This window comes from Erinaceus europaeus, chromosome 10, assembly GCF_950295315.1.
Source record: "Erinaceus europaeus chromosome 10, mEriEur2.1, whole genome shotgun sequence".
NCBI lineage: Eukaryota > Metazoa > Chordata > Mammalia > Eulipotyphla > Erinaceidae > Erinaceus > Erinaceus europaeus.
This window is the reverse complement of record NC_080171.1, coordinates 17976861-18001135: the sequence shown is the minus strand read 5'-3', so window position 1 is coordinate 18001135 and position 24275 is coordinate 17976861. Positions and strand designations below refer to the sequence as shown.

At 41.9% G+C, this 24275-nt stretch overlaps 1 protein-coding gene across 6 annotated transcripts in view; it reads left to right on the top strand.

Moving 5' to 3' along the window:
* The window catches only part of UNC13B (unc-13 homolog B), a 224666-nt gene that overhangs the window by 79076 nt on the left and 121315 nt on the right, over positions 1 to 24275 (top strand). For 3 of the 6 annotated variants that reach the window (XM_060199236.1, XM_060199238.1, XM_060199235.1), the window contains exon 8: positions 20866 to 20901. The exons of the other annotated variants lie outside the window; for them this stretch is intronic. In XM_060199236.1, coding sequence (XP_060055219.1) covers positions 20866 to 20901 — 36 coding nt within the window. The remainder of the gene's footprint in view (positions 1 to 20865; positions 20902 to 24275) is intronic. 6 annotated transcript variants of the gene reach the window in all.

Below are 24275 nucleotides of genomic sequence, written 5' to 3'. Positions count from 1 at the left end.
GTGGAGCTTCCCTGCTGCAGGTGGGAGCCAGGGGCCTGCACACTGTAATGTGTGTGCTCAACCAGGTACACCACCACCTGGCCACCTTTTCATGGTTTTTAAATTCATTGTGCATCTCCTATCCTATAGGATTCTTTATCCATAAAAGATCAATAGCAGGGCTTGGCATTTTATTTTATTTTATTATTATTTTATTTTATTTCCTCCAGGGTTATTGCTTGGGCTCGTGTTGGCACTATGAATCCACTGCACTAGGAGGCCGTTTTTCCATGTTATTGGCTAGGACAGACAAATTGGGAGAGGAGGGGAGACATAGAGACACCTTCAGAAGAGGAGAGAAAGACAGACACCTTCAGACTTTACCACTTGTGAAGTTTCCCCCCTTGCAGGTGGGGAGCTGGGGCCTTGAACTTGAATCCTTGCACTTTGACGTATGTACACTTAACCAGGTGCACCACTGCCTGGCCCCCCAGATTTTTTGTTCTTCATTCTCCATTTAGGACCTAGAGTTCATCAGACATTTGGGAGTCATAGTAGAATATAAGAATCTGAACTGAAGGGGGTCGGGTGGTAGCGCAGTGGGTTAAGTGCACGTGGTACAAAGCGCAAGGGCCAGCATAAGGATCCCAGTTCGGGCCCCCGGCTCCCCACCTGCAGGGGAGTCACTTCACAGGCAGTGACACAGGTCTGCAGGTGTCTGTCTTTCTCTCCTCCTCTTTGTCTTCCCCTCCTCTCTCCATTTCTCTCTGTCCTATCCAACAACAACTACGTCAATAGCAATAACAATTACAACAACAATAAAACAACAAGGGCAACAAGATGGAAAAAAAAATTGAATTGAAGATCAGGTTATGAGTTAAAGTTAAAGTTCATGGCTCTACCCCCCCCCCCCAACTGCTAGTAAGAAATGAAAATGGAATGATTCCTATTTCACTTTCCATTCCATTCCACTCTTTCCTGGATCCATTTGATGAAATGCAGCTCAAGTGCTCATAGAGCAAATGCCAGAGGGCTGGGTATTAGTACAGCTGGTAGAGCACTCGAGTACATGAGTTCATGCGGACCTGGGTTTGAGCTCCTGGTCCCCACCTGCAGGGAGGAAGCATCACCAGTGGTGAGCTTCTCTCCCTCTCTATCTTCCCTTTTCTTCTCAATTTCTATCAAATAAAAGAGAAAAAGAGGGAGTCAGGTTGTAGCGCAGCGGGTTAAGCGCAGGTGGCACAAAGCGCCAGGACCTCCGTAAGGATCCTGGTTCAAGCCCTGGCTCCCCACCTGCAGGGAAGTTGCTTCACAGGCGGTGAAGCAGGTCTGCAGGTGTCTATCTTTCTCTCCTCCTCTCTGTCTTCCCCTCCTCTCTCCATTTCTCTCTGTCCTATCCAACAACGATGACAACAACAATAATAACTACAACAATAAAACAACAAGGGCAACAAAAGGGAATAAATAAATAAATAAAATAAATATTTAAAAAAAAGAAAGAAAAAGAAAAATAGCTGCCAAGGGTGGTTGATTTGTCATGTAGGTACTGAGCTCCAGCAATAACTTTTGTGGCAAAAAATAAACCATAAAATAAATTTGAGAAAAATCATTATTATTATTATTATTTTTTACTATATATGAGAAATCATTTCCTGAGATGAGGAGGAAGAGAGAGCAAGAGAGCACTGTGGAACATGCAGTGCCAGGGATAGAACTGGTGACTCAGGCGTGCCAGGAGGATGCTGTCCTGGTTAAGCTGTATCCCTGGCTGCCACTGGAGAAATCTCACACTTGTCCAAGCGTTTGTGTATATGTCAGAAGTTAACTTTTGGTCTTAGAACACCATAAACTATAATAAAATGTATACAAATAACTTCTACTTGATCTTTTTTTTTTTTTTAAGATGTTTATTTGAGAGAGAATGGTCAGGGCACTGCTCAGCTGTGGCATATGGTCTTGTCAGAAATTGAACCTAGGGCCTCTTGGGTCTCAGGCAGGCAAGCCTAGTGTATAACCACTTCATTATCTCCTTGATCTTGAGCTTTTTAAAAAATTGAATACTTTTTTTTTTTAAAGTCTATTACTTTTAAGAAGAGGAGAGATGAGAGAGAAAATCAGAGAGAGGCCAGAGCATCACTCAGCTCTGGCTTATGGTGGTACCAGGGACTGAACCTGGGACTTCAGGGCCTCAGGCATGAATGTCTTTTGCCTAACCATTATGTTACTTCCCCATTGCTTAAATCAATATAGCTTTTGAATTTTTGCTATATCTGAAAGATTTGTGGGAGTCACAGGGTAGAGGTTGTTATTTTCTGTGTTGCTTTCCATGGGAAGATGTCTCTTTTTTTTTTTTTTTCTGCCTCCAGGGTTATTGCTGTGGCTCTGTGCCTGCACTATGAATCCACTGCTCCTGGAGGCTATTTTGAGGCTATTTTTCCCATTTTGTTGCCCTTGTTGTTGTGCTTGTTGTAGTTGTTTTTTGCCATAGCTGTTGTTTTTGTTGGATAGGACAGAGAGAAGTGGAGAGAGGAGGGGAAGACAGAGAGGAGGAGAGAAAGACAGACACCTGCAGACCTGCTTCACCGCCTGTGAAGTGACCCGCCTGCCGGTGGGGAGCCGGGGGCTTGAACCAGAATACTTATGCTGGTCCTTGTGCTTTGCGCCACGTGCACTTAACCCGCTGCACTACCGCCCGACTCCCTGTGCTGTGAACTTTCATGTAGATTTTTCATGTAGAGTTTTCTTTTTCTTCCTCAAGTAATAGGGTTTCCTTCGCTTTTATTAGACTGGTGGATTACAGGTGTAGGTGGTCTTTTATTTTTTTCTGAATCTGTATGACTATTAGTTTCACTCTCTGCTGTGCTAGGTACTCAGGGCATTTTACATATAAAGGATCTCATTCCACCTGGGGTTTAGGGCAAGAATTGAACTTTTCTAGGAAAATCAAAAGAAAACATGACTGAGAATGTCCTTTGTGGCTCACCCTGAAAGAGAGCATCCTGGTCTCTGGGTTACAAGTACACGCCCTCCAGTTTGTAGATGCTAAGGGTATTCTGGAATCAAGACTGCCAGGCTCACTTAGGCAAAAACGGAAGCTTTGGGCTTCTATTGTAAGGTACTTTATAGGTACTAGATGTTTATTCTTAGTAGTAGAAATGTAGGCTTTTTTTTTTTTTGAGCAACTTTTGGAAATGCAAAATCGTGTAATCCTATGGAATACAGTATGGAGAGTAAAATAAAAATGGAGTGGTCTAGGAGGTGGCGCAGTGGCTAAGGCACTAGACTCTCAAGCATGAGGTCCTGAGTTCAATGCCTGGCAGCACATGTACCAGAGTGATGTCTGGTTCTTTCTCTCTCTCCTCTATCTTTCTCATAAATAAATAAATAAAATCTTTAAAAATAAAATAAAATTAAAATAAAAATAAAAATGGAAATACCTATGGTCTAGCCCTACCATTCCTAGGCATCTAGCCAAAGGACATGAAAACAATAATTTCAAGGGACACATGTACCCTTATATTCATAGCTGTACTATTCACAGTAGCCAAGGAGTGGAAGCAACCTAAGTGCCCATTGACAGATGGCTGGATAAAGTAGTTGGGAGACATATATTAAATGGAATACTACTCTGCAATTCAGAAGGTGCTGTTGCATCATTTGGGACAAGGTGGATGGAAGTGGAGGTGATTCTGCTTAGAGAAATAAGGAAATAGGGAGCAGCTACTGGATGGTTTTACTTAGGCACAGAATATAGAGAATGGGAGCACATGAACTGGCAAAAAAGTAAAGGCAGCAGCTAAGTGTATTTAAGATTCTGTGAGAATTGTGGTGGTTGGGGGAGACGGGATGCAGAACTTTGATGGAGGCAGTCAGAACTTCAGCATATCACAGGACAGTATGAAACTATCCCCCTGGAATCCTGTGATTCTGTAAAGCACTGTTGAGTCACTAATAAAAGGGAAAAAAAGAGCTGGTTGATTTTAAAATGTGAAAAATTAAATATCCTTAGTAAACTGTTTTTTCCTTTACCTTAAAGGCAATATCAGTATTTTTATATTGTATACATAAAGAGAATCCTGGTAATGTGAAAAAAGAAGGCAAAAAAAGAGTAATGTGGCAGAGGAAGAAGGAATAGGTTATGAACTTTGTGTAGTTTTCTCAGGAATGTTTTCCAGAAGAGATGAATTTAGAGATGAACTTTTGAAGAAGTTATTTGGAATATTTTTGTTGAAAATGAAGATATCCGGACTGCTGAAATAGCTCACTTGGCTAGTGCGCTGCGTTGTCAAGAGCAGGTTTGAGCTCCGTCCCTGCAGCATTGAGGGAAGCTGGGGTACATGGTCTCTTTTGCTTTCTCTGCCCCTCTCTCTCTAAAAAAAAGATATTCATAGTAAGATAAATGAAAATTATGGAGGGAGGGTTCAAAAGCTAGGTCACTATACTCTCCCAGTTTTGGCCAAGGAATCCATCCTTCCTTCCTTCCTTCCTTCCTTCCTCTCTCTCTCTCTTTCTTTTTAATTATCTTTATTTATTGGATAGAAATGGCCAGAAATCGAGAGGGAGGGAGGAGATAGACAGAGAGACACCTGCAGCCCTGCTTCACCACTTGCAAAGCTTTCCCCCCTGCAGGTGGGGGCCAGGGACTCAAACCCCGGTATTTCACACTGTAACATGTCGCTCAACCAGGTGCGCCACCACCTGGCCCCCCAAGGAATCTTTTACTGAAGGGAAACATCTTCCTTCTTGGGTCATAGCAATAGGAGTAAGGTTCAGTCAGTGCACAGCTCCTACTTTCCCCAGACCGGAACCTGGAGTCTGAGACAGGAAAACACAGTAACTAACTAGCTCCATGTCTTGGGCGCACCGGGTGCTCAATGTAGTCGTAGACTAGTAGATGGGATCGAGGGCATCTGCCGGAAGCCGTTGAATTTTACACTGTACGTGTGCCAGTAGTGGAAGCAGTCGATATTGATGTTGATTATAGGTGCTGGCAAACTGACAAAGAAGAGACTGTAACAATATGGCTTAGTTGATAAAAATGTTAATTGTAGGCTTCTGACTCATTTATTTCTGTCCTGTCATCTTTCAGAAGGCATTTGAGGTATCTAATTGCAGTCATTATATCCACTCACTGTCACTTCTATTGAATTACTCTGCTGTAAAGTCATGTGTGTTAAAATGCCAGGTTAGGAGCTGGGGGATGGTTCACCTGCTAGAGCATGTGCACACAGCCCTAGGTTTGAGTCTTGGCGCCACTAGGGGGCACTATGGGACCACCAGGAATGATGGAGCAGTGGCTGAAGTGTTCTTACTGTCTTTCCTTAGTCCTGCACCCTCAAAAAAGATGGGGGTAAACTCAAAAATCATATAGAGGCTACTCAGTGGTATTGTTTATGTGAGACCCCAAGTTCATTCCTGTACTTTGCATTAAAAAAGTTGAGGATGGGGGATCGGGCGGTAGTGCAGCGGGTTAAGTGCACATGGCGCAAAGCGCAAGGACCAGTGTAAGGAACCCAGTTCAAGCCCCTGGATCCCACTTCACAGGAGGTGAAGCAGGTCTGCAGGTGTCTCTTTCTCTCCCCCTGTCTTCCCCTCCTCTCTCCATTTCTCTCTCACCTATTCAACAACAACATCAGTGGCAACTAACAACAACAACAAGAGCAACAGCAATAGCAACAAAATGGGAAAAATGGCCTCCAGGAGCAGTGGATTTGTAGTGCACGCACTGAGCCCCAGCAATAACCCTTGGAGGCAAAAAAAAAAAGTCAAGGGGCTGGGCAGTGGTGCATCTGGTTGAACATAAATATTACAGTTACTGTGTCACAGACCCAGGTTTAAGCTCGTGGTCAGGGGCCAAGCTTCATAAGTGGTGAAGCAGAGCTGCAGGTATCTCTCTATCTCTTTCTCTCCTTTCTCGTCTGTCCTATCAAATATGAGAAAAATAAAGCAAAGATATTTTAAGTCAAATTAATGTGTCATAGTTTATTTAATTATAATATTAAGCACCTAGTTTGGACACTGTATTTTCTGGGTGTGTATGCATACATATTTTGTTATATAAATACATAAAGATTTAATATAAATAATACATAACCATACAGTGTTAATATTTAAATATATATTGTATATAGTCACACATAAATATTATTACTCCCATAAAAATCCAGTTATATTTTAATGTATTACAGGTTTCGTTGGTACAAAGTGGTAAAGAAATGAATTTGAAATTCATAATTAATAGAATTATTATGGGTAGTAACAGCTGATGCGATTATTAAACATATATACACACACACACACACACACACATATATATTTACCAAGAGTCATGCAATGCTCTGGAGTATAGATATGAAATTCCTTGAGCCTGCTGAGCTGAACTCCAGAACAGAGGCAACACATGTGATAAGTGTAGAGTAGAGGTGTAGAATTGGGCAATTGTTGACTTACAAAGCTCTTGTTTTCTTTCTCAGCCATAGGGCACTGGGTCCTGATGCCCTCCTCCTTAACCTCCTTCCATCTTCCTCTTTTAGAGTCCTTAAATCTACTGCAGTAGACCTTAGCTAATTAAGTTGTTTTGTTTTGAACCAGAACATTACTCAGCACTTATGGTGGTGTTGAGGATTGAACCTGGGACTTTAGAGCCTCAGGCATGAAAGTCTTTTGCTTCACCACTATGCTGTTTCCCAAACCCACATCTTTTTTTTTTTTATTTAAAGATTTATTGGGGCCAGGTGGTGGTGCACCTGCTTAATTGCACACATTGCGGTGCTCAAGGACCCAGGTTCAAGTCCCTGGTCCTCACCTGCTAGGGGAAAGCTTCATGAGTGGTGAAACAGGGCTGCAGGTATAGCTTACTCTGTTTCTCTCCCTCTCTGTCTCTGTTGTCCCTCTCTGTCTCTATGCAATAATAAACAAATTAAAATATTAAAAATATTTATTAACATGAAAGACGGGGGGAGAAGGGATGGAAAGAGAATGAATGAAAACACAAGAGCATCTGTACTACTGGGAATCAAACTTGAGGCCACATGTTTGAAAGACCAGTGTTCTAGCTACTGTGAGACCTCCTGGGCCATATATTTGTGTCTTTTTGCAAAATGATCATGCTATCTCCCTACCCTCTATCCATAAACTTTTGAGGAATCTCTGTACTGTTTCCAAAATGGTCATGTTGATTTTACATTTTTACCCAAGTCTGTGAGGCTGTCCTCTCCATTTCTTTGGCTTAATAATGTGACAAAATCATCTTTTCTATTAAATAAACTGTCTTTGTTTTCCTGCTATCTACCTCACTTCTCTTTGTTAAATTACTCTTCTAATATAATACTAGGTTTTATTTGCTTGTATTTTAGTCTGGATTTTTGTGTCTATATGCCAAAGGAAGATTGGTTAATAGTTTCTTTTTGTTATTCTCCTATGGTAAGTTCGAAGTGCGTTTTCAAATTATAGGTTCTTTCCTACTGTTTTCCATGAAGGAGAAGTACTACAGTATTTATCTGATCTACTGTCTTGGCAAAGGAAAGGGAATAATTTCTAGTGTTTGCCTTTATTATGCTTTGCCAGCTACTTGCTAACCATTGCGATTTACTAGTTGATAGGTGGGTCTTGTCATTGCCTGGACAGGTGGATGTTTACTTGAAGTCTGAGACTTAGCCTGACATTTCATTGTTACGGAAAAATTTGACAGCAGTGGCCTACTAGATGTAACAATTGCCTGAGAATGTTTTGCTTGATAATTATAGACCTTATTTTTTAATGTGACTTTTTTCTTTCTCTCTTTTTTAAATATTTATTTATTCCCTTTTGTTGTCCTTGTTGTTTTTTATTGTTGTAGTTATTATTGTTGTTGTCGTCATTGTTGGATAGGACAGAGAGAAATGTAGAGAGGAGGGGAAGACAGAGGGGGAGAGAAAGATGGACACTTGCAGACCTGCTTCACCACCTGTGAAGCGACTCCCCTGCAGGTGGGGAGCTGGGGGCTTGAATCGGGATCCTTAACGCCGGTCCTTGTGTTTGTCTCACGTGTGCTTAACCTGCTGCACTACCGCCCGACTCCCCTTTCTCTCTTTTTTTAAATCTTTATTTATTATTGGATAGGTAAAGAGAGAAATTGAGAGTGGAGAGGGAAAGAGAGAGGGAAAGAGACAGAAGGACACCTCAGCCCTGCTTTACCACCCATGAAGTTCTCCCCCTACAAGTGGAGACCAGGGGCTTGAGCCCATGTCTTTGCACACTGTAATGTGTGCTCCTAACCAGGTGCACCACTGCTTGGCTCCACTATGACTTTATTTATCTGAGCTTTTCCATGAGAAACAACAAGGAACTAGACAAGTAGCCTGTGAGTGTGTTGTTATCTTTTAGTCAGCAGGGATAAGTACAGGAACTCTGCCTTCTAGGAAAGAGGACTCATTTCTTGAGTCCTGACCCTGCTAGACGTTTTCTTAACTGTATGATTAGATTACATCAGACAGATCCTGGACCATGGCAGATAGTGCATCTCACTGCCTCTTCCTTTTGTCAGTACAGGGCACCATGCTCCTAAGGTGCTGTGGCTTTTCCTGATGGAAGAAATTCTGTAGTTATGTTTTTCCAAGTGTGATCCAGGAATCATTGGTAAGAGACTTGGGAACAAGATGCTTATTGAAAAGGCGAATTCCTAGACCTCTCCAAGTCCTTTTGAATTAGGATCTCTCTGGAAGTAGAGTCCAAAGTTTTGTTTTGTTTTATTTTATTTTACTATTATTATTTTTTTATTAGGCGTTACCAGGGAATGAGCCCAGGGCCTTGTATATGTCTGATACCACCCCTGAATGGCCTCCCCAGGCCAATGTTTTCCCAGAGGGAGAGCATAAATGCATTACCAGTTGCTACCCATAGAGGGCGCTAGTGTCTTCCATGGCACTCCCATGTGGCGCTGCTGGGCCTTTTTTTTTTTTTTTTTCCCCTCCAGGGTTATTGCTGGACTCGGTGCCTGCACCATGAATCCACCGCTCCTGGAGGCCATTTTTCCCCCTTTTTGTTGCCCTAGTTGTTGCAGCCTTGTTGCGGTTCTTATTGCCATTGTTGACGTTGCTTTGTTGTTGGATAGGACAGAGAGAAATGGAGAGAGGAGGGGAAGACAGAGAGAGGGGAGAGAAAGATAGACACCTGCAGACCTGCTTCACTGCCCGTGAAGTGACTCCCCTGCAGGTGGGGAGCCGGGGGCTCGAACTGGGATCCTTACTCTGGTCCCTGCGCTTTGCGCCACGTGCGCTTAACCCACTGCGCCACTGCCCGACCTCACGCACTGTGCGGCATGCACTGTTTCCCAGCCCTGGACTCTGAGTTTTAAACCAGAAAATTGAGTTTTAATAAAATGTAAGGACACTGCTTTCTAAGATTAAAAAGGAACTGCTTTATTCAGTCCTTACCTTTTATGTTATATTTTATGTTATGTTTCTTTGCTGAGTGTAGATCCCACAGAGGAAGTATAGGACATGGTTTTTTATTTTTAATTAATTAATTAGCTATTTAATTAATTTTTTATGATGGAGGGAGACCGACCAACCAGCCAAAGCACTGGTCCTCCTACGTGATGGTAGGGATCAGACTAACCGTAACCCTAGTGTGTGCTGTGTTGCTGAGTTGCCTCCCTGTGCTCTGTGACTTGGATCTTAATACTCAGGTGTTTTGAAATGAACTTCATTGAGATCTAATACACCTATGAAAGACTCACCCATGTAAAGTGTATGGCTTGATTCATTTTGACATACATGCCAGTGAAATTGCCACTATGGTCAAAATCCAGAAATTTTCCATGGTTTCTAAATGTTTCTTATTTTTTTAAAATTATCTTTATTGGATAGGGACAGCCAGAAATTGAGAGGGAAGGGGAAGAGAGAGAGAGGGAAAAAGAGGGGGGCTTGAACCTGGGTCCTTGTGTACTATAACATGAGCGCTCAGCAAGGTGTGCCACCACCTAGCCTCCCTCTAAGGATTTCTTCGTGCCATTTGCAGTCTTTCTCCCTACCCTTGATTCTGGATAATCAGTTTCTATCACGATAAATTAAATGTAATTTTCTCTTTCATGTCTAGCTTTCTTTTACTCCATTTAAACATTTTGAGATTCATCTATTTGGCGAGTGCATTATTAATTCACTTTTTTTACTGATCAGTGTTCCATCATATGGACATACCACATTATGTCTATTCATCCACTCCTCATAGGCACTTGGGTGGTTTCGAGTCACTATGAATAATATGAACATTTGCAAGATCATGCTTTTTGAAAGATTTATTTATTAACATGAGAGAGGAAGGAGAGAGAGAGAACCAGAGCATCACTTTTGTACATGCAGTTGTGGGACTAAAACTTGGGACCTCATACTTTTCTATCCAAAACTCTAGTTACTGCACCTCTTCCTGGACTGTATGGTCATATATTTTCATTTTTATTGGTTAAATACCTTGGAGCAGAAAGACTGGGATGTATATGTTTATTTTATTTTTAACTTCCTAAGAAATAGACAGGTGTGAAATGTATAAGGGGGATAGGGAACATTTACTGATTACCATTTGTTTCATACATGGTAGCTAAATGCTACGTACATAATTCCCTCCCTCCCTCCCTTTAGTGCACATAGGAATGAAGTACAAGGATCTACCCAAGGATCCTGGGGGGGAGGTTTGCTTCACAAATGAAGCAGGTTTGTAGGTATCTTTCTTTCCTTCTCTCTGTCTTCCCCTCCTCTCTCATTTTCTCTCTGCCCTATCCTATAACAAAACATAGAAAAAATGGCCTCCAAGAGCAGTGTTGATTGGTAGTGATGACACCAAGCCCCAGCTTATCGATAACCCTGGAGGCAAAACAAAAAGAGAAAACCTCACTGACGCTTCCTTCAATGTGATGGGGGCCCACCTCAAACCTAGTTCATGCACATGGCAAAGTGATCTGTTTCTTAGGCCCCATCATTTTCAGTATTAGGTAAATCTGAGAGTTTAGTAATGCTTTTCAATTTTTTTTTCTTTTTGCCTCCAGGGTTATTGTTAGGGCTTGGTGCCTGCACTACAAATCCACTGCTCCTGGAAGCTTTTTTTCCCTTTTGTTGCCCTTGCCCTTGTTGTTTATTGTTGTTATTATTGTTATTGCTATCATTGTTGGACAGGTCAGAGAGAAATTGAGAGAGGAGGAGGAGATAGAGGAGAGAGAAAGATACACACCTGCAGACCTGCTTCACCGCTTGTGAAGCGGACCCCCATAGGTGGAGAGCTGGGGGCTTGAACCAGCAGGATCCTTACACTGCTCCTTGACCTTCTTTGTGCCTGTGCGCCCAGCCCCCCGCTTTTCAATTTTTAAAGATGAGAAAGCGTAAGTGTAGAGAAGTTGTCCAGGTTTTTTTTTTTTTTTTTTTTTTAAACCAGGGCACTGCTCAGCTCTGGCTTATGGTATGGGGGATTGAACCTGGGGCTTTGGACAGGCATGAAAGTTGTAGCATGAAAGTCTCTTTGCATAAATGTTATGCTACCTACCCCCTGCCTGAAATTGTCTAGTTTAAGGTCACAGGATTGGAATTTGACTTACGGAGTTCCACAGCTCAAGCCATTTCTATCACATAACATGGAGCAGCCGTGAAGGACATTCCAGTTTCAGACTTGGGGTGGGGGGCGGGCTGTGAGGTGAGGAATTAGCAAAAATCAGACTCATTCTTCTTTCCATCTCTGGAAACATGGAAACCATGACACTACTAGTTTGCAAAAGACTTTATTTTGGGGGAGTGGTTAACCGTGAAGCTTGACATTTATTTGATATCAGATTTAAGGGTGGTAGAAGCTAGGAAGATAGACACATTTTTTTTTTCCCTTAAGATTTTATTTATTGCAAAGACAGGAGGAGAGAAAGACATCACTGTGGCACATGGTATATGCTGCTGGGGACTGAACACAGGACCCCAGGCTTTTGAGAGTCCAATGCTGTGCCACCTCCCAGACCACAGACACCTTCTTTATAAGAGTGAGCTGTTGTCAGTTATTACAAGGACAACATGATTAAAAACTGAATTTAGGAAAATTAGGCTAGTTGTCATCGATGAATAGGTTGAGCAGGCCAGAGATTACGAAGTTATATGTTGAGCCCAAAAGCTGCTTAGTAACCCAGTATAAGGCTATACTCCTTGATAAAGACAGTGGGACTTGTAGTGGCGGGACCACAGAAGGAGACTACAGCACACTTAGCCTGCTAAGTTTGTGACACCCGTGACATGGTAGAGTAGATCTTCAGGAATGGTCCTGTGTTTGCTGGCTTTGAAGTTTTAAAGCTCAGTAGTTTGGACTTGATACACATGTGGTGTGCTATCATCTCTGAAAAGAGCTCCTATCATCTGTACAGTATCATTCCCAGTGGATGCTTCTCACATTAGGTGCCACTGAGCTTGAAGGTACCTGGTTGTTCATTTGTTGTAGAGACGCAAGGCTCTAGAGAGATGGGAAACATTAGCTTGCTCAGTAAAACCGTCAGCTTGACACTCCCTGCATATGTGAGAATGCCTCCTGATTTGAGAATGTTGCTGTTTTTCTTCTTTCCTTTTCTTTCTTTGATTTCCCTTTCTCTTTCTTTTTGTCTATAGACATTAAATTTACAACTTTATTTTCACTTTTGAAACGATAGCAAAAGATCCACTTGATTGATAACTCACCGAACACAATTTTCTCAGTTTTGGCCACTAAACTACACTTGGGGCTAGGGTGAAAATAGTACATCTTTCAGGCTTTCAAACGACTGAATTCACACTGCCGAAGAGGCATGTGTTTTTCTGCACAGGACAGTATTTTCCTTCAAATCCAGAAGGTTACATTTGGCATGCCAAGAAGAGAGAACCTAATCCCACAGCAATAGCCATTTAACATTTAAAGAAGACAGCCACACGGATTCATGTAGGATATCTTAAATATTTCTGTTGAGCAAAATAATACAACTGGTTTTCTTCGAGGATGATGCTCTAGATACTCTCTCTGCATCCTTTGGCAATTTAAAGGTCCTGAAATAGTGTCTTCTGTGTGGGACATCTTGAAAGAAAATATTTTGGTTTCAGTGAGTTACACACCAATCCATTATTAATTCAATGGGTTTGTAATTTACAGAGTGTGGTGATTTTGTCTTAATTTAGACTTGCAGAACTTATACAGGAAGAAAATTATAGCCAATTACTCATTAAGCCGGATAGATTTTTACCTTCAAAATAACTCATAAATATGTATTCACCGCCCCCCCCCCAATCCCTAGTTCAAGCTGTTAGGAGGTCAATGCATTGTATCACTGTTTTCTTTCTGAAATGACAAGCTGATCATGTCTCTTCCTTGCTTAAAAGCAGTGGTGACTGTATTAGCCTCTAAATAATTATTAATTTCCTCACATGACTACATTTTGATATATTTCTTACAACCCTCTTTTGAACAGGGGTTTTCATGATCCCACAGCCTCTCATGAGTATGTTAGAACTATTTTCAGTTCACTAAACATGGCTTTGCATGTGTAATTTCCTTTCCAGGAACATTTCCCCACTCCCTTTTTTGATATTTTTTGCTAAGCAAAACTGAACTGTCCTCTGTTACTGCTTACTGGCTAATGAGATGTTTTAGTGCACTTTTTGGGTGGTAAAGGAATCTTGTCTAATTAATATTTCTGTTAGCAAAGCAGTAGGCTGAAGCAGTGAGGCTCGGGAGCTGATTGATCAGAGTCTATATATGTCTATATATATATATATATATATATATATATATATATATATAATTTTTTTTTTTGCACCTTCAGGGGTATTGCTGGGGCTCAGTACCTGCCCTACAAACCCACTGCTCCCGGAGGCCACTTTTTTTCACCTTTGTTGCCCTTGTTGTTTTTTTTTTCCCCCTTCTGTTGCCCTTACTTTTAAAAAATTGTTGTTATAGTTATGATTATTTTTGTTGTTATTGATGTTGTTATTGTTGGATAGGACAGAGAGAAATGGAGAGAGGAGGGGAAGACGGGGAGAGAAAGATAGACACCTGCAGACCTGCTTCAAAGCTTGTGACGCGATTCCCCTGCAGCTGGGGAGCTGTGGGCTGGGACCCGGATCCTTACACTGGTCCTTGCACTTCATGCCATGTCCGCTTAACCTGCTGCACTACTGCCTGACCCCCACTGTGGCTGTTTTCATGGGATAGGGATGGGCCCAGTAGATGAGATCAGATTATTTATTTATTTATTTAGCTTCCAGGATTATTGCTGGGGCTCAGTGCTTGCACTATGTATCCACTGCTCCTAGTGGCTCTCCCCCTCATTTTATTGCATAGGACAGAGAAATTGAGAGAAGAGTCGGAGATAGGGAGGGAGAGAGACAGAGATACCTGCAGACCTTCTTTGCTGCTAGTGAACCTCTTGCAGGTAGGGAGCAGAGACTTGAACCTGGATCCCTGCTTGGGGTCCTTTGCATTTTGTATTATGTGTGCCCAACTGGGTGTGCCACCACCTGACTCTCCCCAATGATTTATTCAGTACACATTAATTGGGCACTTACTATGTACAATAAGCTACACCGCAGTGCTTTGGGGCTCAGGAGGGTGAAGCAGTATCCTGTAAGGAGTGGTTTTTTGGGGTCCAGAGTTTCAGTGAGAAATGGTATTGCCACTTGCCTGGAGCAATCTAGGCTAATAGACATAATCAGCAATTCTAGGTGATTATTATCCGTTTTCTTTTTAAAAAGACACAAGATAATTACCCTCTTAGCAGTTGCTATGGAAACTGTGCTACATAGCCTGCAAGTCCCCCCCCAACACCACCCATGGTTAAAAAGTTAAATGACTTTTTAAAAAGTTTTTATTTATCAAATGGAAACATTGACAAGACCATAGGATAAGAGGGATACAATTCCACACAATTCCTGCTACTGGAACTCCATATCCCATTCCCTCCCCTGATAGCTTCCCTATTCTTTATCCTTCTGGGAGTATGGGCCCAGGTCATTGTGGGATGCAGAAGGTGGAAGGTCTGGCTTCTGTAATTGCTTCCCTGCTGAACATGGACGTTGACTGGTGGATCCATACTCCCAACCTGTGTCTCTCTTTCCCTAGTGGGGTGGGGGTCTGGGGAGGCAGGACTCCAGGACACATTGGTGGGGTCATCTGCCCTGGGAAGTCCAGTTGGCATCATGGTAGCATCTGGAATCTGGTGGCTGAAAAAGAGTTAAGATAGAAAGCAGAGCAAATTGTTGGCTAGTCATGACCCTAAAGGCCCTGTTTGCCAGTCTGAACCTTAGAAAAGTAACTACTGGTGTTTAATTCCCTTTTTGTCCATTCTCTCTCCTGTCAGGCCATACCAGACAGTCCAAGCTCAGCCTTTTGTGACTTTAGCTGTAGTACCACATCCTCAGGATTGAGGGTTAGTTCAAATAATTTTTTTTGTCATTAGGGTTATTGCTTGGGCTTAGTGCCTACATGCCAAATCTGCTCCTGGTGGCTCCCCCCCCCCTTACAGAGACAGAGAAAAAGGGAGGGAGTGGGGTAGAGGGAGGAAGAGAGATACCTGTAGCATTGATCCAACTCTTGTGAAGTATCCCCCCTGCAGGTTCGGACCTGAGGCTTGAACCCAGGTCCTTGCACATAGTGATATGTGTGCTCCATTGGGTGTGCCACCACCTAGCCACCCAGAATTGTAAGTCTTGTGGTCTGCTTCAAGGGATTTGCATCCCAAGGATTTTGGGGACTTTGTAACCCAGACACTAATGATTCCTCAGGATCTTAAAAGGCAAGCAAAAATCTGGTAACAGGACAAAATGACAAGACATATCGAAATTGTTCACCATGCTCCAAGAGCCTGTGCTACGTAAGCCTTCTGCATGTCTCTCTCTCAATAATTTTTTGTTATTCATAGTTTGTTACAAGATCATAAGATGATAATGTGTAGTCCACACCACACCCACCGCCAAAGCTCTGTGTCCCCGCCTCCCACCTCACAAGATAACCCCCATACTTCTCATAAGTCTTAGTTTGCTTCCATCTGGATTTTTTTTTTTTTTGGCAAGTTCATGTGTATCAGTTCTCTAGATTTCATATATGAGTGAAACCATCATTTACTTGTCTCTCATCTCTTATTTTGCTAAGCACAGTCACTTCCAGTTCCATCCATTTTGTCCCAAAGGACACGATATCATCTTTTTTGACTGCAGAGTAGTTGTCCATGGACTATATATCCCTTAACTTCTTTGGCCAGTCATCTGTTGATGGGCATTTAGGCTGCTTCCACTCTTTGGCTATTGTGAATAATGCAGCTGTGAACATAGGGGTGCATATGTCCCTTCTGATTAGTGCTTGAGTGTCCACTGGGTAAGTGCCTAAGAGTGGCATTGCTGGATCATAAAGTGCTTCCTTTTTTGTTTTTTGTTTTGTTTGAGGACTCTGCATAGTCTTTCAAAGGGGTTGGTCATTCTCCTAAAATTCTTCCAATACCCAATTAAGACTGAGTCTGCTATTCTTATATTACAGATAAGAAATACTTATAATAGCCTTTTTAAGATCATGTAGCTAGTATGAGACAGAGCCAGAATAACTTAGTTTTGATTTCAATAGCCATGTTATTGATTTTTTAATTGAAGTAAAAAATGGCTTTTGTAGCATTTAGCTTTCAAGTATATATCACTATAAATCCACATCTGTATATATTGTATTATGTCATGTTTACCATGGATGGGTGTGTGCAGGTGGTGGCGCACCTGGTTAAGCAGTCACATTACAGTTCAAGTCCCTGGTCCCCACCTGCAGGGGGATGCTGCAGGAGTGAAGTAGAGCTTCAGGTGTCTCCCTGTCTCTCTCCCTCTCTATCGCCTCTCTCCTCTCAATTTCTGTCTCTATCCAGTAATCAAAAAATACTTTGAAAACTTACTATGTTTACCACACACAAAAAAATCTAATTTTGTCCTTCACTGTGCAGTTGATCCTTTTTACCAAATTTACTCAGCCTCTTTAGCTTCTTTTTGGTAACCACAAACTTAATCTTTTTTTAAAAGATGAATATTTTGAAAGAGACCAGAGCACTGCTTTGTGAAATGAGGTGCCAGGGATCATGCCTGGAGCCTGTCATGTGCCAGGAATTCACTTGGCCTGCTAACTGCCTTCTAGGGCCACTCATTTTGTCTTGCAGCCTAACATTTTACTTACGTTTTATGTAGTTCATTCATTTTGTTTATTTACCATAGCTGAGTAAAATCAAGTCATATTTTTCTTTTTTAATATTTAAAAAAATATTTATTCCCTTTTGTTGCCCTTGTTGTTTTATTGTTGTAGTTATCATTGCTCTTGTTATTGATGTCATCGTTGTTGGATAGGACAGAGAGAAATGGAGAGAGGGGAAGACAGAGATGGAAAGAGAAAGACAGACACCTGCAGACCTGCTTCACCGCTTGTGAAGCGACTCCCCTTCAGGTGGGGAGCCAGGGGCTCAAACTGGGACCCTTAAGCTGGTCCTTGCGCTTTGCGCTGCGTGTGCTTAACCCGCTGCGTCACTGCTTGGCTCCCAAGTCATATTTTTCTTTCTCTGATTTATGAGTAACCCCCTAGTTCTACTATCTCAGTTGTTGAATATGTCATGATTTCATCTTTTTAAATAGCTAAGTAGTGTTCCATTGTGTATGTTTTTTAGTCATCTCTCAGTGGATATTTAGACTGCTTCCAATTCTTGGCTAATCTGAATAATTTGATATGAATGAGGGAGTACTTATACCTCTTGAATTCAGAGGGTTTTTGGTGGGTGGAGACATATTCTTTGGGTAAATACCCAGAAGTGGGATAACTGGATCATTGAGAAATTCTCTTGTTTTTTGTTTGTTTTGTTTTGAGGAACCTCCATACTGTTTCCCACAATGGCTGCATCAGTTTATATTCTCACCAGTAGTATACAAGGATTTCCTTCTTTCCACATCCTCTCTAACACCTTTTCCTTGCCTTTTGGTTCACAGTCATTCTCATATGAATGACGTGATCTTGTTATTGCTTTCATTGCATTTCCCTAGTAAAAGATACAGAACATCTTTGCATGTGTCTGCTCATCCTCATTGTGTTTTCTTTGAAGTTGTATCAAGAGCCCTTGTGCATTTATTTTTATTTATTTCTGTTATCATTATTATTATTATTATTATTATTTTTTGGTCATCTCCAGGGTGCCACCACTCCAGTGGACTTTTTCAGATAGAGTTAGACAGAGAGCAGAGAAAGAGTGAAAGAAACCATACCACAGGGAGTCAGGCGGTAGCACAGCGGGTTAAGCGCAGGTGGCGCTAAGCACAAGGACCGGTGGAAGGAGCCCGGTTCGAGCCCCCGGCTCCCCACCTGCAGGGGAGTCACTTCACAGGCGGTGAAGCAGGTCTGCAGGTGTCTGTCTTTCTCTCCCCCTCTCTGTCTTCCCCTCCTCTCTCCATTTTCTCTCTGTCCTATCCAACAACAATGACATCAATAATAACTACAACAACAAAACAACAAGGACAACAAAAGCAATAAATAAATAAATTTAAATAAAAAAAAAACCATACCACCAAAGCTTCTTCCAGTGAGGGGGCCGGATTTGAACCTGGGATGTGGACATGGCAAAACAGCACACTATGCTGGTCTTATTTTTGTTAACATGGGCTTACAATAGAATTTTTTTTAATTAAAATTTTAAATATTTATTTATTCCCTTTTGTTGCCCTTGTTGTTTTATTGTTGCAGTTATTGATGTCGTCGTTGTTGGATAGGACAGAGAGAAATAGAGAGAGAAGGGGAAGACAGGGTGGGTAGAGAAAGATAGACACCTGCAGACCTGCTTCGCCACTTGTGGAGTGACTCCCCTGCAGGTGGGGAGCTGGGGGCTCAAACCGGGATCCTTATGCCGGTCCTTGCGCTTTGTGCCACCTGCACTTAACCCGCTGCACTACTGCCTGACTCCCTACAATAGAATTTTTAAGAGGACAGTTTCACACCTATTTGTATATAACTCACCATATGCAACCCCAAAGTTGCTGTGCTGTAACTATATTCATTTTCTAATCAGTTTATTTGCTGTTTATTGCTAAACTGTATGAATACTTCATATATTTTTGATGTTAAACCCTTGTCAAATGTAAGATTTGCAGATATCTTTTTCCACTCTGTAGGATGCTATGCCTTTTCCTTTTGATGAGTTACATTTGCTGTGCAGAAGATTTTTAGCTTGATACAGTCCATTGGTTTATTTTTGCATTTGTTTCTCTTGTCATTGGAGTTGAGTCCCTAACTTTATCTTCAAGGTTGATGTCTTCATACCCATATTCTTAAAAGTCACACTAAATTTCTCCTTGTTTATTGGGATAAGAATACTTTTAGTGTTTTTTTTTTAAAACAGTGATATCTTAAAATTATTTATAAGAGAAAGTGAGAAAGGAGGGGAGGTAGGGAGAGAGACACCTGCAGCCCTGCTTCACCACTTGGGAAGCTTCCCCCCTGCACGTGGGGACCAGGGACTTGAACCTGGGTCCTTGTACAGTGTAATGTGAGTACTTAATCACATGCACCACTGCCTGGCCCCCTTAGTGTTGTTTTTTTAAAAAAATATACTTTTAAATATATATATATATATTTATTTATTTTTGCCAGAGCACTATTCAGTTCTGGCTTATGGTGATATGGAGGATTGAATCTGGGACTTTGGAGCCTCAGGCATGAGAGTCTGTTTCCATACCCCCCCCCCCCCTTAGTGTTTTCTTTCTAAGATTAGTTGCCTCAAGTTTACCTTGGGTATAGTATAAGATTTAAATTTAATTAATATGAATTCTTAATTTTGAAATGTGAATAGAATTCTTTAATTTTCTCCCTTTAATTCAAAGCTTCTGTATTTAAATGATCTATTAAAATTTTATAGACAATTCAGAAAAATGTGACTGTCTCTGTGGATCCAAAAGACTGGAATGTTTTATTACATATTAGAAAATTAGAGGCTAAGGTGATGCTTTGGCCTTTTACTTTTCAGTGGTGATCAGAAAAACTGGATACCATCCCTTTCAGAGAAGGGATTTCCCCCCACTGTTTTCATGCCCAAACTTATCTTGAATATACTGTGGTAAACTCAAGATTGGTGAACACAGAAACCAGGGACAATTTATAAAGACAGGTGACCATTTTTCATATTTCAAATAAGGAAAGGTAGGGGGCCAGGTGGTGGTGTATCAGGCCGAGTACACACATCACCATTCACAAGGACCTAAGTTCGAGACCCCACTGCCACCTGCAGGAGGGATGCTTCATGAGTGGTGAAGCAGGCCTGCAGGTGTCTTTCTCCCTATCAAATAAAATAGAAATTAAAAAAAAAAAAAGGAAAAATGGCCACCGGGAATGATGGATTCATGGTGCCAGGTATATCTGCACCTAAGTTATGTTCTGAGAGAGACCTAGGTCAGAAGAAGTTTAAAAAAATTTAAAACTGTAGATTCTTTTCCCCATTAAATCTCCATAATGCTTAGCAGAATCAAGACAATTTTTAAAATTATCATCTTTATTTATTGGATAGAGACAGAAATTGAGAAGGGAGAGGTAGAGGGGGAGAGAAAGAGACACCTGCAGCACTGCTTTACCACTGCCAAAGCTTTCCCCCTGCAGGTGGAGACTGGGGGCTTGAACCCTGGTCCTTGTGTATTGTAACATGTGAGCTCAACCAGGTGTACCACCACCTGACACCAAGACTATTTTTTTTTAGATGTCTTATACATGGTAGGAGACATTTTTACATGCTATATAAAATTCATGGAACACAAGCAGCATATACTAACATCATCTAGAGTATATAATTGATCAGATGGAGCAGTAATGTTTGAATTTATCCTAAAATTGTCTTTTACTCTTCTTCTTTGCTTCCACTTGCGGTTCTCTTAGGTCACTGGACCTATTTGGGCTGGGGAGAGCAACCGAGTACGTAAGAATTTGAATTCCTTCTAATTTTCTGCATCTTACCCTTTACCATATTCCCTCTGAACTATGGAACTGGATATTCATGCCTACCATCATATTTAATCCATGTCCTTCGCCTGCCCTACTTACATCTCAAGCAACAATTTCCTGTAATAGGGTTTTAATCCTTTCAGACTCGTCTCTTAAAGATTTCCCCTGCCTCTCTGTGTGATACATTCTAAACTAACATCCCAATTATTATCCTGAACATATCTCCTGATTATTATTCCCTAGAGATAAATCATACCAGCAACCCCAAATTCTCTTCTGGTTTCTTAACTAAGGGATGCACTAACCAGGAGGAGGTTGATTCTGAGAGAGGCCATTATGAAATGAACAAGAAGCTAAAGGCATGGCTTGACTTTCCTTAAAGGAGCCCAGGTAGGCTGGAGGCCAGCTTTGTTCTAGAGCTTAAGGGAGTGGGCAGCCAGTTCTTTCCAGCACCCTAGGCTGACATTACTAATCGTGTTACTCATGTAATGGGGGTTTGAGCTTGTGACTAGGTAGTCTAAAGGTGCTAAGAGGGGCCAAATTTCATTCTGTCACTGGAAATTTTTTCCTTTTTGGTCTTCATTAGGACTTTGCCACAACAAACTATTTATTTACTTATTTATTTTGCTGGGGGGGGGGGGGACTTGATGCCAGTGCTACGAATCTGCCGCTCTGGTGACCATTCCTTTTTTCTTTTTCTTTCTTTCTCCCTTTCTCTTTTGATTTTTGATACTACAGAGAGAAATTGAGAGGGGAAAGGGAGATAGAGAGGGAGAAAGACAGATACATGCAGACCTGCTTCACCACTCATGAAGCATTCCCTCTGTAGGTGGAAAGTCTGGCTCTTGTGCATTATAACATGTGCGCTCAACCAGGTGTGCAACCACCTGGCCCCACCTTTATTTCTCTAGTAGTCAAAATGTCAGTGTTTAGAAAAGGTTGAGGTGCTCCTCCTTTCAGTCTGACAAAATAAAAAGGTAAAGCAGGGCTGGGAGATAACAAGGATCTTGCAAAAGACTTTCAAGTGTGGTCTGGGAGATGGTGCAATGTATAAGGCATTGGACTCTCAAGCATGAGGTCTTGAGTTCAATCCCTGGCAGCACATCTACCAGAGTGATGTCTGGTTCTCTCTCTCTCGTTCTATCTTTCTCATTAATAAATAAAATCTAAAGAAAAAAGACTTTTAAGCTGAGGCTCCCAGGTTTAATACCCTGCACCACCATAAGCCAGACCTCAGCAGTGCTTTCCTGTCTTTCTCGCTTTCTCTCCATCTGTCTATCTCCTCCCCCTCTCCTATCTTTGTGTTTTTTTTTTTTTTTTTTTTTTTTTTTGCCTCCAGGGTTATTGCCAGGGCTTGGTGCCTGCACCACGAAGCCACTGCTCCTAGAGGCCATTTTTTCCCTTTTGTTACCCTGGTGGTTTTACCATTGTTGTGGTTATTATCATTGTTATTAATGTTGTTGTTGGATAGGACAGAGAAAGATGGAGAGAGGAGGGGAAGACGGGGAGAGAAAGACAGACACCTGCAGACCTGCTTCACTGCCTGTGAAGCGATTCCCCTGCAGGTGGGGAGCTGGGGGCTGGAACCTGGATCCTTCCGCTGGTCCTTGAGCTTTGCGCCACCTGTGCTTAACCCACTGCGCTACCACCCGACCCCCTGTGTTTTTCTTTATATCTCTTTTACTAAAAATAAATGAAATATATTTTTAAAGGCAGAGCATTATTTAGTGTTAGTATGGTAGATGCATGCAGGAGAAGCTAAGTGTCTATCCGGGTGGTCTCTGACTTGAGATCAGACTCTTAAATACGGCTGAGCCCCCTTCTGAACACCTAGTCAACAGGATCGTCTACCATTTCTTCCTTTTCTGAGACTTCATCTTGGTTGGTTCTCTGGGTTAAATGCTGGTACTCCTCCTGCTGGAGTTTCAAGTAGATTTTTGCCCCCCCCCTCATGTGTATGCATGAATCATCCAACACTGACCTCTTCACATTCCTATGGAACCAGAAAGTCTGACTGAGAAAAATGTGGTCCCCCTACCATGATTCTTTCAGGTGTTTATTTTAATTAATTAATTAACCAGGACACAGCTTGGCTCTGGCTTACAGTGGTGCTGGGGATGGAACCTGGCACCTTGGAGCCTCAGACATGAGAGTCTTTTTGCATAACCATTATGCTATTTCCCAGCTCTCTTATAAGTCTTTAGAACAACTAATTCAGATAATCTAAAACCAATGCCTCTCCAAAGTCTCTCTTCCCAATGCATAACCAGCATGCTTTCCCTGTCCTGCTGTTGACATTTATTTTCAACCTTTACTCTGTGTGCCCTTTGCTTTAACTGGCAGGTATTACTGATACTGTTCTGGGCCATTTGAAGGTGAACTTTTCTTGCACTAACCCTCCCCCTCCCCCCAGTTCTGAACACTTTCCTATTACGTTCACATTTTGCTATAAACTCAGATGGTTCAACTCATTAAATTTTTTAAAAAATTTTTTAAATTAATTTTTTTTTAAATTTTATTTATTCCTTTTGTTGCCCTTGTTGTTTTATTGTTGTAGTTATTATTGATGTCATTGTTGTTGGATAGGACAGAGAGAAATGGAGAGAGGAGGGGAAGACAGAGAGGGGGAGAGAAAGACAGACACCTGCAGACCTGCTTCACCGCTTGTGAAGCGACTCCCCTGCAGGTGGGGAGCCGGGGCTCGAACCGGGATCCTTCCGCTGGTCCTTGTGCTTAGCACCACCTGCGCTTAACCCGCTGCGCTGCCGCCCGACTCCCTCATTAAATTTTTTTAATGTTTTTTTAAAAAATATTTTTATTTATTATTGGATGGAGACAGAAAAATGAAAGGAAGGGGGAGGTAGAGAGGAAGAGAGACAAGAAGACACTGGCAGACCTGCTTCACCACTTGTGAAGCTTTTTCCCTGCAAAAACCTGGGTCCTTGAGCACTGGATTACGTGTGCTAAGCCAGGTACCACCACCTGGCCCCATACTTCTTGTATTCCCATACCCTACTCCCAGCTGTACCCACAAGTGTTGTGTCTGGAATCCAGTGCCCAGATGTTCTTTACTATAAAATCCACATGTTAGTTCCCTCTATCTCTTTTAGTAGAATTATTGTCTACTGGGATCTGGGTGACGGCGTACTAGGTTAAGCACATATAGTATGAAGCACAAGGCCCACACAAGGATTCTGGTTCGAGCCCCTGGCTCCCAACCCCCACAAGCAGTGAAGCAGTTCTGCAGGTGTCTCTTTCTCTCTCTTTTTAAATTCTTTAATTATTTTATTTATTGGATAGACACAGCCAGAAATTGAGAGGAAGGGGACGATGGAGAGGGAGAG